The 15109-nt window shown below is 37.5% G+C and overlaps 1 protein-coding gene and 1 long non-coding RNA gene across 2 annotated transcripts; both read left to right on the top strand.

The window, feature by feature from the left end:
• The first annotated feature begins 70 nt into the window (after positions 1–70).
• On the top strand, positions 71–3144 carry LOC131793742 (WD repeat-containing protein 53). The gene is made up of 2 exons (XM_059111223.2): positions 71–785; positions 1319–3144. The coding sequence occupies exons 1-2, from the start codon at positions 125–127 to the stop codon at positions 1672–1674; spliced, it is 1017 nt and encodes a 338-aa protein (XP_058967206.2). The 5' UTR covers positions 71–124; the 3' UTR covers positions 1675–3144.
• A 570-nt stretch (positions 3145–3714) lies between these two features.
• LOC136282009 (uncharacterized) lies at positions 3715–11919 on the top strand. Its single transcript, XR_010718032.1, has 3 exons — positions 3715–4139; positions 4761–4842; positions 11600–11919. It is a non-coding gene; the product is annotated as an uncharacterized lncRNA (long non-coding RNA).
• The last annotated feature ends 3190 nt before the right edge of the window (positions 11920–15109 follow it).

Below are 15109 nucleotides of genomic sequence, written 5' to 3'. Positions count from 1 at the left end.
CGAATTTGGATAAAGTTTTCTCTTAGAAGAGGATTGCGTGATAAAAGTGACGAAATGTCACGAAATGTGTAGCATTTAGAAGAGCAGATTGAAAAGTAGAACATTTTCCAAATCTTGCAAAATTATGCAAAAAAGTACTTGGACTGGTGGGCATACATCAAATGTTATTTCACTAGATGTGAACAAAGAAGGTGTTGTAGCTTCAGGTGGTGAAGGAGAACTTAATGTCTGGTCAAAAGATGGGTCATCTCATAACAAACTTTTATGTCCTTCGACATCGACCCAGCTGGATGATTCGAAAGACATCAATGGTGTCTGCTTTTGCGTGAAAAATCCAGAACGTTTATACGCATCATGTAGGAACAAAGTGTTTGGTTATGATCTTAGAAATCCATCATCAACTGTTTGTGAATTTGAATTTAACCAAGATGAAATTAACCAGGTAGCTATTCACTACAAGGGAGGTTTTCTTGCCGCGTGCGATGACAGCGGTGACATTAAAGTGATTGACGTGCTATCAGGAAGGTTGTTCAAAACCCTCCGTGGTAGAAATGATAACATATGCTCAACAGTTCAGTTCAGGCCCAACAGACCGTGGGAAATACTGTCTGGGTCTATGGATTACAGAATTATCAGTTGGGATTTCTCATCCGGGAGAGCACTTCAGGAACTTAATGTCCAAGAGCTAGATGAGGACAGCAATCAAGGGGCCTATTTCCTGAACCCACCTTTTGTGCACTCAGTTCATATGGCAGGAGATGGGAGGATGTTTGCAGCTGGACTAGGTATTCAAAAAATGTATATATTGATGCACAACAAAATTTAGTTGTCAAACACCATAAGGAATGCATTGAACATTCCTAGGGAGAGGGGGAGGAGGGGGTGTAGTTAATAGTCTTTGTGCAAAAGGGTTAAGGTCTCACCCCTTGTAGGGTCATTTTTTAATTTTTATTTTTCTGCGGGGAAAACACTTACTCTCACAGTAACTCTATCCACTAACTAAAAAAAAAAAAACCCAAAAAATGTTAAGGACAACTTGTATTCATACATTGCCACTTGCATTCCATAAAATATGCTGCAATCTGATCTGCTACACTATATGTTATCTATTGCATTATAACTAGTGAGTTGTCTTACAGTGTATAGTTATTAACTTATTGAATTAAAACATGAACGTGTCTTCTTGTTGAGGAGATTTATACTTTTACAGTCAAATTATTTAGTACTCTAAATAATTTTAGTACTCTCGTCAACTTATCCTTTGCCTTGTGATGATTAATTGTTGACAAAAACTTGAGAAGTAAGGTTTCCTTTGCAGGTAGTGGCAATATCCAACTCTTCAGGTTTGAAGGCAAGAAAAAATTTATTCCTGATGAGTGTCTAAAAAAGCATTCTTCCAGTGTAACACAGGTCCACTTTGCTAGATTTCGCCCAAACAACTTATTGGTGTCAGGTGGAGATGACAGTAGGATTGTTACTTGGAATTTATGTGGTAGTACATGCAATGGTGCCTCAGGTGCAGAGCCCAATCTTGAGGCAAATGCAAGTGCTGTTGGTGTTGCCCATGAAATTAACCATGGATCCAAGATAAACTGGATAGCATCTGGTTCACAGAGAGAGAGTATATTTGTGGCTGATGTAACGAGTGACATCTCAGTGTACCATGTATCATGACAACCATTGTCAACAGATAAGAGTATGTTAGGTGGATCAGTGCCATGTTGGACATTAAACAAGAAGACTACCAGTATATAAGGGTGACACAATTACCAGTAACCTTGTAGTTTTCATCATTGCCCCTTCATTAACAACACTCAAATGACAATGGTAGGAGACAAACCAGTTGGCTGTTTACAAGCACAGTAGAGCAGTTGAACAAGGGATTAGCCAGAAACAAATCCATCAAGTGGACAGAGTGGGATGTGAACCCTGGACCTTCATTTGCCCATGCTGCTACCTCCAGGAAAAGTTCAAGCTGTTGGACAGCTGCCACTCATCATTCTCTTTGATAATGCTCTCCCTCTTAACTCCCAATTAATTGACTGCCAAAATTTCTATGTAAACTAGACAGGAGAATTCCATTTTTAAACAAGGTAATACCCTTAAGCTGACAAGATTTTCTGTTCTCATAAGATGTTTGCCAGTTAATGTATTGCAACTGCAATAAAGTGGCAAGGGAATCACTTCTAGGAGTTAAAATTTAAACCCTCAGTCTCTTTCGAGTAGTTACTTGGGCTTGTCACACACGACTCTCTCCTCCTTGGGAGGAAATCACATACTTTTGAGAACCGTAACCGTTTTTTTAGTTCTGAGTCATGTGACATTGGGCGTGTCCTAATGACGTCATCAACAGGCTTGCACTCACTTTCTGCTACAACTGTCCAAAGTTGGTCCATTGATGGCGACATAACATCGAGTTACACCAACCTAAATTTACTGTATCGAAATATTTCACTGTAAATTACGAGACAAATCTGAGGAGACTCCGCATACAGCCATATCGTTTGACTGTTTTTAGTTTGATCAGTAAGAGCTCTTTCCGATTGATGTCGAAGCACCAAAACCAAAATAATCACAACGGCCAATCAGAAGAAAGGAAAATATATCTTAAGAGCCAATGAGAACTTTTAAGAAGTGAAGCCAACCAAACCGCCTGAAGCGCGGGAAAACGAGTAGTGATTGGTTTAGTCTTGCATCTGATTGGTTGAAAGAGTTGCGCGATTTTATCTGGACCAATCACAAATAGAAGTAAAGCAAAAACAACGAAACTCCAGATTACTTCCAACTCTCAAATGAAAACTGCTCTAAAATGATGTAATTAAGTTTGAAAAATTCCTACTGATACCTTACAATGGATATTGGCTGATACGTACTTATCTTGATTGATGGAGTTTGGTCAGTGGTATTTTTGGATACTTTACTCTTGTGGTAAGGTTTTTTACATCTGTGTGAGCGTTAATTTTAAATACTCAAACGATTTTGAGAAGCTGGGGTGTAGGTCTTTTTCGTCTCAGTTTTATCACTTTGATCCTTTACTTAAAAGTTTTAATGCCATCAAATAATTTATGATTATTAGAAGCCAGAAAAGCAATTTAAAAAAGTTCCTTATTAGAGTTTATTTCTAACATAACATTTTTGCTAACTTATTCAGAGATTGTTAATCCAAACATGCTGGGACGTGAACGTGCAACTTATTTCCCTCGTCCTGTTCCTGTTTGGTTTTTGAAATATACAGTACAAACGTCATCGAAGAGTGGACCCAAGTTTGGCCCCAATCTCTTTTCCTTCTCTCTTTTTCTCCCTCTAAACTGATGAACACATGGGGGCTCCGGAAACGACTAAAGTAAAGGATGGGTGGAATAACTTCCTTCTCATGTTCCTCTGAAAAACAACTGGAGAGGCTTGGGGATATTGCATTTATGTAACCGATATGTATTAAAATCATGTAATGGTCTTTATCCAGTCGGAAAGTAGTCGGAAAAAACAGCTTCGTCTGTAACGTATTTCGTCGACAGTAGTGCAGATTGAAAAACAGCAACATCTTGAGAACTCGAAATGCCCACGGAAAAGGAAACAGGTCTATATATCGGGGAGTTCTGCTGAACCGATAATTAATAACCAGAAACACCTGTATCGTATACTTCTGTTGTGACGGAAAATTGTTGTTCACGCAAAATGTCTCGAGTTCGAGTTTATTTCAGTTCGAGTTGATGTTGCTAGAATTACAACACTATTTGCAGTACTTTATTGGACTTCTTTAAGCTGAAAATCTGTCTAAAGCGAGCTGAGGCATCTTACTCTGTTTTATAATTGAATGTATGAGACCGAAGAACTTGCTGTCGATTATTTTGAACCAGCATTTTTTAGTCGGAAAACTCATTTGAATTACAAATAGTTTTCCAAATTAATATTCATATTTGCGCTCAGTCTTGCACGTGGAAAGAGCTGACGAACTACAAGAAATATGAGCGTCTTTTTTAGCTTCCATGGAGTCAAGAAATACGTCATTTCGACCCTATTATGTTGGATATTGCCTGTCCTGTTCAGGTCGGCGGGTATTTCCTATGCAGGGTCAAGCAGTTCAGATGCCATGTCGAATATTCATGCCGGCTTTACACTTTGTCAGCACTTTTCTTCAGGTAAATAACCCAAGGAAAGGTACATTTGGATAGAAATACAGTATTCATCTTTTTCGTTGTGGTCCTTGTAAAATGAATTTACCGAGTCAAATGTAAGACGGAAGAACGTAATGCATATGGCTCAGTGTGGGACAAATTCTTAGTGGCAGCCGCCATGACAGTTCTTCTTGAACGTGTCCCAGTAGCAACATGAGAAATTTGTACTTTATTGTTAGTGTACTTCTCGCTTATTTACTTATTTTCATTCCTGAACGGATTATATTCAGATTACCTAAAGTATATTTTAAACTTAGTTGATTTTTCCCGCCTTACCCTCCCCCCCCCCCTTCAAACCCGCCAAGGAAGGAGAGGGAAGAGGAGGATAATCGTGTAAAAATTTTAACATAGACTCCAGTTTCTGGTTATTAGAGGATTGGTTCCCATCTTTTATACAAAGGACGAGCAGAGCAGTACTTGCTTTTTTTTTTGTCTTATTTTTCCTTACTATTTTGAATGTAAGACACATCACTGCATTAGACTGTTAGATTTTAGAGTAATTTTTTTCAGGACTATCTTTCTACGTTCATGCAGCAGAAAATGTGGTGGCTCTGAACGATTTATTTGTCTCTTTTTCCTCCATAGGACAGTATCGACAAGAAAATGAGAACACTTTGAAATCAAGAAAGTCAAGGAAGGAAAGAACTACACGAAAACTTCTAACAAGGTGAGATAATTGGCTTTTTATAACAGATTAGTTTTCTACATGAGGGCCTATTCGTCTTCGTTGGACATTTTAACAAACTCAGACAACAATGAAGAATTACCGAAAACTAAGAAATGTATCAATAACTTCATTGTCTTATTTCTCTGATCTCTTTCCGATTGAGGTGGTTTTCAGTTTTTTTCAGCAGTTTTCGTTTGACGAATTATTTCAATCATAAGTACTTTTTATCTGATTCACCAGTGTCAAAGAAATACCTTGTCATTATTGTGCGTGTTACGACTATCCACCTGACTAATCAAGTTACCATAACAACGGTTAGCCAATCAAATTATCTTCAAGTTATAAGGTTAGAGAGTCATTGTTAGACTGATATCGATTATTCAACTTTTTCTCGATCTTTGTAATGGTATTACTCACCAGGAGAGTGCAAATATTTTACAAGGTATAAGTCTCCAGCCAAGCAAGTTTCGTAAATCTTTCCAGGGGCTCATCCAGGATCTTTGTCGAATATTGTATTTGAATTCCTGCTCGCATCAAAATGTTTTTGTGAAAGTAACCTGTTTTCACGTAAGGATTGCCAGTTTTGTAACTTCCAAGGTAGCGTAGTACTGCCCCAGGCTACAATAAGAATATTCTATTTTTTTTCAGGATGATTTACTTTGCAAGGCAGTCTTTACTTGACAGTAAAGATATAAAAAGAAAAGGGAGTCACCGAGCTTATTCATTTGCGAGACTTACAACAGATACTAGGCCGGGAAATTTTCTTACACGTGTTACTGTGGAAACGAATATCCCAGGATGATGGTCATAAGATGTTAAAGAAGGTTTTCATTTGATGTCAAATTTTGTTCAACCTTAAGCCTGAATTTCTCGTCTCCTAGGCTAAACAGAATTTAACATGCTCACGTACTTACTTACGTTTCTCAAATTAAGTTATATATATGATTTGTTTTAAGTCTCCAATAAAAACATTTTTTCCATTATAATTACTTCCTTCGATAAAGGCCTTGGAGATTAACTGGCTGTTTGAATGTCTCATCCACTGAGGCAAAAACAAAATTATCTATAGTTACCTACAGTTATCATTTCTGAATTTTGTTCCTTTTTTGTAATATATGATAAGTTTAATAGTCTCACAGTTTCTTACAAACTGTAAGACAAACTGGACAAACACTTGGAGTCTGTGTGTTATGAAGTTGAGTCTTAATCAAATTTAAAGTGAACACCATACCCAGAAGAGGTTTTTGTGTCAAAGTTCTTCCTGTGTTTGTTATCAAATTACATAGAACGTTTTTTGACATGGTTTAGTAAAGATCTTCGAACCTAATAATTAAAATTGAAAATTGTAGGAGCTCTTGGGGGGAAACAAATTGGAAAAGTATGTTCCATGAAAAGATTTTGTTTCTCAATTTTCCCCATGATTTATCATCAACTTATATATAATTTCATTCTAACATGACTTATTGTAAATATTCGAGCCTAATCATTGACGATCGACAAGAGCTGTTGAATTAGACCACAACCAAATTGAACAGTGCGCTCAAAAGTTGGCTTCCGTCTCTCAAATTGCTTTTAGAGTTTTTCATCAACTGTATGATATGCACACTTTTGGGATTTTCTTTCATTGGATTGTTAAGTTAGTATCTCGCGCACTTTCAAGATTTTCTCTAGTTCGACTGTTACGTTAGTATCTCGTGCGCTTTCAAGATTCTCTAAAGTTCGATTGTTACGTTAATGTCTCGCGCACTTTTAGGATTCCTTTTCATCCCAAATTAAGCCGGAGACACACCTGGCGATTTTCTACACCGATTGCGGCGAATTTGATCGTCACAGATCGCTGCGAACACGCTTAGCGATTTTTTTTTGGCCCATTTCTTCAGCCTTGATTCCAGGTTCCATCAGATGACGTTTAAAAATTGCGTGAACCAATGTAGACAAACAAAATGGCGACAGCGAAGCAAAAAAAATTGTTAGCTGCTGCCATAATTTTGCAACTAAAGCGCTCCAGGAAGCGTTCTGAAAAGTGGGACAGTAGAAAAATATGGTCGAAGACCTGGATCTCATTCTTAAGACGATTACCACAGTCGCTCGACGTTACATCAAAAAAGTATGGCCTTTCGGACCACAGTGTGATCAAATTGACTTCTTTTTCTTCGGTTCAGAAACAATTTTCGATGTCTTCCGCCGTTTTGAAAAGCCATGTGATAATATCGCCGCCTTGATTGATTAATTTTACTGGCGACTCGCTGTGGAAAGAGGAGAAAATCGCGGGAACAGGCAGACTCGGCGACTGCAGGCGGATTTAATCGCCAATATCCGATATGCCAGATATCGGCGATTTTATATGCCTTATATGCCTTTTATATGCCTTATGATTTTCGCCAGGTGTGCCCGCGATCGACGTATAAAATCGCTAATTGTGTCACCGGCTTTAGTATCTCGCACACTTTTAGGATTCCTTTTCAAACCATTGTTACGTTAGTATCTCGCAGACTATTAGGATTCCTTTCTATTCCATTGTTACGTTAGTATCTCCGGCGCACACTTTTAGGATTCCTTTTCAATCCATTGTTACGTTGGTAACTCGCGTACTTTTAGGATTCCTTTTCAATCCATTGTTACGTTAGTATCTCGCAGACTATTAGGATTCCTTTCTATTCCATTGTTACGTTAGTACCTCTGGCGCGCACGTTTTAGGATTCCTTTTCATCCCATTGTTACGTTCTTATTTCGCTCACTAGTAGGATTCCTTTTTATTCCATTGTTACGTTGGTATCTCGCGTACTTTTAGGATTCCTTTTCATTTCCATTGTTACGTTAGTATCTCGCGCACTTTTAGGATTCCTTTTCAGTCCATTGTTACGTTAATATCTAGCGCACTTTTAAGATTCCTTTTCATTCCATTGTTACGCTAGTGTTTCACCCAGTTTTAGGATTCCTTTTCATCCGAGTGTTACGTTAGCATTTCGCACACTTCCAGAATTCTTCTTCATCTGATTGTTACCTTAGTGTCTCACGCACTCTTGGATTCCTTTTCATCCGAGTGTTACGTTAGTATCTCGCGCACTTTCGGGATTTCTTTTCATCCGCTTGTTACGTTAGTGTTTCACGCACTTTTATGTTCCGATTGTTACGTTAGTATCTCGCGCACTTTAGGGTTCTTCTTCATCCGAGTGTTACGTTAGTATCTCGCGCACTTTAAGGATTCTTTTTCATCCGAGTGTTACGTTATTATCTCGCGCGCTTTTAGGGTTCTTCTTCATCCGAGTGTTACGTTAGTGTCTCGCGCACTTTTAGGATTCTTTTTCTTCTGGTTGTTACGTTAGTATCTCGCGCACCTTTAGGATTCCTTTTCATCCGAGTGTTACGTTAGTATCTCGCGCACTTTTAGAGTTCTTCTTCGTCCGATTGTTACCTTAGTGTCTCACGCACTCTTAGGATTTCTTTTTATCCGAGTGTTACGTTAGTATCTTGCGCACCTTTAGATTCCTTTTCATCCGAGTGTTACGTTAGTATCTCGCGCACTTTTAGGATTCCTTTTCTTCCGCTTGTTACGTTAGTATCTCGTGTACTTTTAGGGTTCTTCTTCATCCACTGTTACGCTAGAGTTTCACGCACTCCTAGGATTCCTTTTCATCCGAGTGTTACGTTAGTATCTCGCGCACTTTTAAGGTTCTTCTTCATCCCATTGTTACGTTAGTATCTCGCGCACTTTTAGAGTTCTTCTTCATTAGATTGTTACCTTAGTGTCTCACGCACTCTTAGGTTTCTTTTTCATCCGAGTATTACGTTATTATCTCGCGCGCTTTTAGGGTTCTTCTTCATCCGAGTGTTACGTTAGTGTCTCGCGCGCTTTTTGGATTCTTTTTCTTCTGGTTGTTACGTTAGTATCTCGCGCACCTTTAGGATTCCTTTTCATCCGAGTGTTACGTTAGTATCTCGCGCACTTTTAGAGTTCTTCTTCGTCCGATTGTTACCTTAGTGTCTCACGCACTCTTAGGATTTCTTTTTATCCGAGTGTTACGTTAGTATCTTGCGCACCTTTAGATTCCTTTTCATCCGAGTGTTACGTTAGTATCTCGCGCACTTTTAGGATTCCTTTTCTTCCGCTTGTTACGTTAGTATCTCGTGTACTTTTAGGGTTCTTCTTCATCCACTGTTACGTTAGTATCTCGCGCACTTTTAGAGTTCTTCTTCATTAGATTGTTACCTTAGTGTCTCACGCACTCTTAGGATTCTTTTTCATCCGAGTATTACGTTATTATCTCGCGCGCTTTTAGGGTTCTTCTTCATCCGAGTGTTACGTTAGTGTCTCGCGCACTTTTAGGATTCTTTTTCTTCTGGTTGTTACGTTAGTATCTCGCGCACTTTTAGAGTTCTTCTTCATCCGATTGTTACCTTAGTGTCTCACGCACTCTTAGGATTTCTTTTTATCCGAGTGTTACGTTAGTATCTCGCGCACTTTTAGGATTCCTTTTCTTCCGCTTGTTACGTTAGTATCTTGTGTACTTTTAGGGTTCTTCTTCATCTACTGTTACGCTAGAGTTTCATGCACTCCTAGGATTCCTTTTCATCCGAGTGTTACGTTAGTATCTCGCACACTTTTAAAGTTTTTCTTCATCCCATTGTTACGTTAGTATCTCGCGCACTTTTAGAGTTCTTCTTCATCAGATTGTTACCTTAGTGTCTCACGCACTCTTAGGATTCCTTTTCATCCGAGTGTTACGTTAGTATCTCGTGCACTTTTAGGATTCCTTTTCTTCCGCTTGTTACGTTAGTATCTCGCGCACTTTTAGGATTCCTTTTCTTCCGCTTGTTACGTTAGTATCTCGCGCACTTTTAGGGTTCTTCTTCATCCACTGTTACGTTAGAGTTTCACGCTCTCTTAGGATTCCTTTTCATCCACTGTTACGTTAGTATCTCGCGCACTTTTAGAGTTCTTCTTCATCAGATTGTTACCTTAGTATCTCGCGCACTTTCAGGATTCCTTTTCATCCGAGTGTTAGGTTAGTATCTGGCGCACTTTGAAAGTTCTTCTTCATCTGATTGTTAACTTAGTGTCTCACGCACTTTTAGGATTCCTTTTCATCCAAGTGTTACATTAGTATCTCGCGCACGTTTGGGATTTCTTTTCATCCAATTGTTACGTTAGTGTCTCACGCACTTTTAGGAGTCCTTTTCATTCGAGTGTTACGTTTGTGTCTCACGCACTCTTAGGATTCCTTTTCATCCCCTTGGTACGTTTGTGTTTCACGCACTTTTATGTTCCTTTTCATCTGAGTGTTTCGTTGGTATCTTGCGCCCTTGTACAGTTCTTCTTCATCCGAGTGTTAAGTTAGTATCTCGTGCACTTGTAGGATTCCTTTTCATCCCAGTGTTACGTTATTATCTCGCGCGCTTTTAGGGTTCTTCTTCATCCGAGTGTTAAGTTTGTATCTCGCGCACTTGTAGGATTCCTTTTCATCCGAGTGTTAAGTTATTATCTCGCGCGCACTTTTAGGGTTCTTCTTCATCCGAGTGTTACGTTAGTATCTCGCGCACTTTTGGAATTCCTTTTCTTCAGGTTGTTATGTTAGTATCTCGCGAAATTTTAGGATTTCTTTTCATCCGAGTGTTACGTTAGTATCTTGCGCACTTTTAGAGTTCATCTTCATCCGATTGTTACGTTAGTGTTTCACGTCCTTTTAGGATTCCTTTTCAACCGAGTGTTTCGTTAGTATCTCGCGCACTTTTGGGATTCCTTTTCATCCGAGTATTACGTTAGTATCTCGTGCACTTTTAGGATTTCTGTTCATCTGATTATTGCATTAGTGTCTCGAACACTTTTAGAATTCTCTTTATTTAATTGCTAGGAGGAGCTTTAAAGATTCTGTTCTATTGGATTGTTACGTTAGTGTCTCGCGTGCTTTGATTCTCGCGTGATTCTCTGGCATTCAATTATCACATATGTATCCCGAATGTTACGTTAGTATCTCGCACACTTTTTAGATTCTCTTCCATTAGATTAATACGTTAGTGTCCAGCGCACTTTTAGAATTCCCTTGCATTCAGTTGTTACGTATGTATCTCTACTGGTACGGTAGTATCTTGCTTACTTTTAAGACTCTCTTTCATTAAACTGTTGCGTCAGTATCTCGCGCACTTTTAAGATTCTATTTCATTTGATTGTTACGTTAGTATCTCGTGTTCTTTTCAGATTATTTTTCATTGGATTGTCATGTTAGTATCTGGCGCACTTTAAAGATTCTCTTTTATTCGTTCCAGTTCGTTAGTGCACTTTCGGATACCCCTTTATTTGTATACTGCGTTAGTATTTCGTGCTTTTTTAGGATCTTCTTGCATTCGATTGATACCAGAGTATGCTTGGAAACTACGATAAACGGGCCCTTTTTGGAAATCTGGGGAATAGTTTACCATTCTAAAGATTCTTCCAGATTTAAAACTGTTGTTGGCAAGCGGCTATTGACTGAGTTGAATTTTTGACGACTGACGGTTAAAACCCTACTAACACCCTTCCAACCACCAAAGTTTAAAAATTTATTACAATGTTCATTGCTGACCGTATGAAATTTATGGTTTTATCCAGATTACGCTCACGTTAATTTCTGTGGCCTTAATATTCAAGGCTTCAAATACTAAATTAACACTAAATAAGTTTTTCTGTGACAAACCAACACTGGACTATTATCACTTAAGAGGGCAAAGTTTAAAATCTATTGCATTTGTTAATTTGTGGTTTGTCTCTATTTGCTTGCAGACTGCCAGGTGAATATTCTTGATGCTTCAAGCAAAATCAAACAAGAAAGACTGTGATCCAAGAACAATACACAGTTTAATGAGAGGTACAAAACAAATGAGGCGAGTCAGAGCTAAGATTGAAACGGCAAAAGCGAGGGCTGGAGACATTACCTCGTAATTTCTGTCAGTCAATTGATGTTATAGGCTATTTAAGATGAAAAATTTCCCGCTAAAAAAAAAAATAAGGGTGCTTAAAGGACGCATGCGCCAGTTTTTTCTTTATTCATTCTGTAAATAACATCTGTTCAAATGTGGCGAATTTTCCCGCCAAAAGACTTAGAAAAAATACGGTGCTTAAAGTACGCATGCGCCAGTTTTTTTTTTTTTTTTCATTAGCAGTAAAAGCATATTTATTTTCTTGTATAATCAGCAATAAAGTTAATAGATCTGTTTTTATGTCAACTTTTATTGTCTCTCAATATCTACTTAATAAACCACCAAAGTTTCATAATTATAACTTAAGTAATTGAATCAATAAAAAAGGTGTCAGGGAAAATTTTTCGTGTATATACTAAGACTTTTGGCGGGAAAATTTGGATGAATTTGCACAGAGTTTTCCCTGGCAACTTTTTCGGCAAAAATTTTAACAAACTTCCTTTGAAAAATTCCCACCAAATATAATAAAACATCATCTCGTGCAAAAAATTGGAATGGTTAACGTCAAATTCTTCTCACTCTTAATAAAAGATCAAAAAAGTGTAGAAAATTATTTTGTTTCTTTCAACTGATAATCTGACTCGCCTTTTTTTTTTTTTTGCACGAGATGATGTGTGGACGTTCCCCACAAAAAGCACCAGGGCAAGCTATAGGGCGTTTTGTTAGAAATATTTAATTGATCTCTAAAATTGAGACAAGTTTCGAAATTTAGAGTTTGTTTTAAGGCCTAACTTGCTATAATGTTTTCCTTCGGGGTAAAGATCTTTAAAGCCGCCAGTTTTCGAATGCAACACAGAACACAAGTAAATGAAGAATCGAAAATAGTTACCAAAGACTGAGTAAATTCCCCTATGCCACAATTCCAATTTTGACTAAATTTACAAGAAAATATTATGAATAATTGGAGCATACTCTTTCAATATTTGATTTTAGCCACAAGAGTTAAGACAATTCACAATTGGGCTCCAAATTTCCTAGCCTAACTTCGCGGAACATTTTAAAAAAAACAAGGTATCATTTGTTGGAACAAACCCTAGTTTGATTAGGCCGCAAGAACCAAAACATTGTATGATTAGGCTCCAATTTTCTTAAATAAAATTTCCAAGGAAATGCAACATGTTATAAATTTGAAGCCAACTATTCAAATTTGATTTTAGCAGACTCTTAGAATTCTATTTTAGCCAAGTTATTTACGATGAATCCCTGCGTAACATTTGTTCTTAAAGATTTAGTCGCTATACACGTTCAATTTCTGTTTTATTGTAAATATGAGCTAATTTTTAAGATCCAAATTTCATATTTTTGTCGATCGTTTTTCTTTATGTATTCCTGTGTTGCATCGAATGACTGCACAAAAGATCTTCCTTCCACTTGCACTAAAAAGTAAATAACTAACTACGATATATTTTAAAACAAAATGCCTGGTGCAAAGGGTAGGAAGTGATTCTTTGATCGAACGCGATTTAATTTACAAGCTTTGTGGACTTCATAGAAAGTGCGTATTAAAGAAACGATTCTATATAAACCAGCAGAAGAACTATCTTTTTAAAGCCAGGACACGGAACCTCATTTATTTTCGATAAACTTTTACTTGAATACTACTAATTTTCAATTCGAGTTTGCGCTTTGGTTTCGTAAAAATCAACGGCCCTTTTGTAAAAATTTCAATTCTGAAATAAGCAAATCTGTTTATAATTCCTTAATTTCCCATAAAACTCGGCGTAATCGAAATTTGAAAATATGGTATCTGTTTTGATTTGGTGAAGTATCAAATTCCCCAAATTTGTAAATTTCAATTGCATTTCTGAATCTGACGTTCGTTTAGAACGTGTTTTATCAAAATTTATAATCATGATAAGCAAATAAAAATGTCATTTTTTGTTCGTTTGAGACAATTATGATCTTTGATAGCAAAGATTCTTCGCCAATAGACCTTCTCATTGTTTACTGGTCAATAGACTGGCTCGTATGTTTAAGTTGATTTTCGTGCAATCTGTAAACTATTTCTCAAAGATTAGCAAACAATTTACCGCCTTCGTTTCTATCGAATGAACTCCTTTCTAAATATGAAATTGTACTTCTTCGTAATAATATGTAGATTTAACCAAGCCTAAAAGCGGAGCTCGCATTTTTTTTTCCCGCAAGGGCTTTCTCAAGGGCACAACGCCTTGCCCTGGCCAGGACTAGAACCCGGGTCGTCCGACTCGGAGCCCGGAGCACTGACCACTGGCTCGCATGTCTAAGTTGATTTTCGTGCAATCTGTAAACTATTTCTCAAAGATTAGCAAACAATTTACCGCCTTCGTTTCTACCGAATGAACTCCTCTCTAAATATGAAATTGTACTTCTTCGTAATAAAAAGGATTAATTTCAAACTGGTGTATATGGTGGTAAATTTTAACTTTATCAGTTTCGTTAAAGATCTCGAGCGCGTGACCAGGCATTATAGTTTTAAAATACATATTTATTTTAAACGGAAACCGATCCCAGTTGATAGCACAAAGTAATGGATTCAATCTAAGATGGCACTTTACTAAATTCTTGCTTCGTGTATAAAAAAAAAATACTTCCTTTTTGGAATAAAAGGTTCTTAAATTTCAATTTAATTTACTTTATGCCGAGAATGAATTTTCTATTGCATAATATGTTTTAGCCAACTTTTACTCTTGGAATAATTCAGTTGTCAGTCGTGAAGTACGATCGTCCAGGTCAGAGAAGTCCTGCATGAAAAGGTTGATTGTCAAAACTAGTAGGACTTTGAAGATTATTTAAGTCGATGGTGCTCATCAATGTGATTTTTGACTTAAAAAACATGCAAAAAATTAAAACGCGTCAAAACATTTTAATGTTGAATCCCATTTGCTCTTTGTCTGGCCGAATTTGTTGGAGTGCCACCTTAATATACCAACTTGGCGTGACATCAACTAGGATATAACTGTGGTACTAACAGCTAACCAAACCAAAGAAATGAGCGATCAGAGCTCCGAAATTGATCATTTAATGTCAGTTTTCCCGTAGCCAGAATTATATCAGTTTCCAGTTTTTTCTAACCTTAATTCAAAGCAACCAGATTATCTGAGATTAATTACACCAAATTATAACGGGTAGCTCGAATAAATCAAATGATCGCTCAGGGTCTGCATAACAATCAGTAATACAACAAGCTATTCCAAAAATGGTGGCTAAATGAGAACTATTCAATTACCATGTAATCAGGTCGATTCATGCCAAGACAATAGTCCATTTCACAGTTGCGTGCTTGGTTGCCAAGCCTTTGAACAGGAGTGAAGCTAAGGGTGACCTTGTTATGATA

This window comes from Pocillopora verrucosa, chromosome 6, assembly GCF_036669915.1.
Source record: "Pocillopora verrucosa isolate sample1 chromosome 6, ASM3666991v2, whole genome shotgun sequence".
Classification (NCBI taxonomy): domain Eukaryota; kingdom Metazoa; phylum Cnidaria; class Anthozoa; order Scleractinia; family Pocilloporidae; genus Pocillopora; species Pocillopora verrucosa.
The sequence above is the reverse complement of the archived record's forward strand: the minus strand, read 5'-3'. Positions and strand labels throughout refer to the sequence as shown.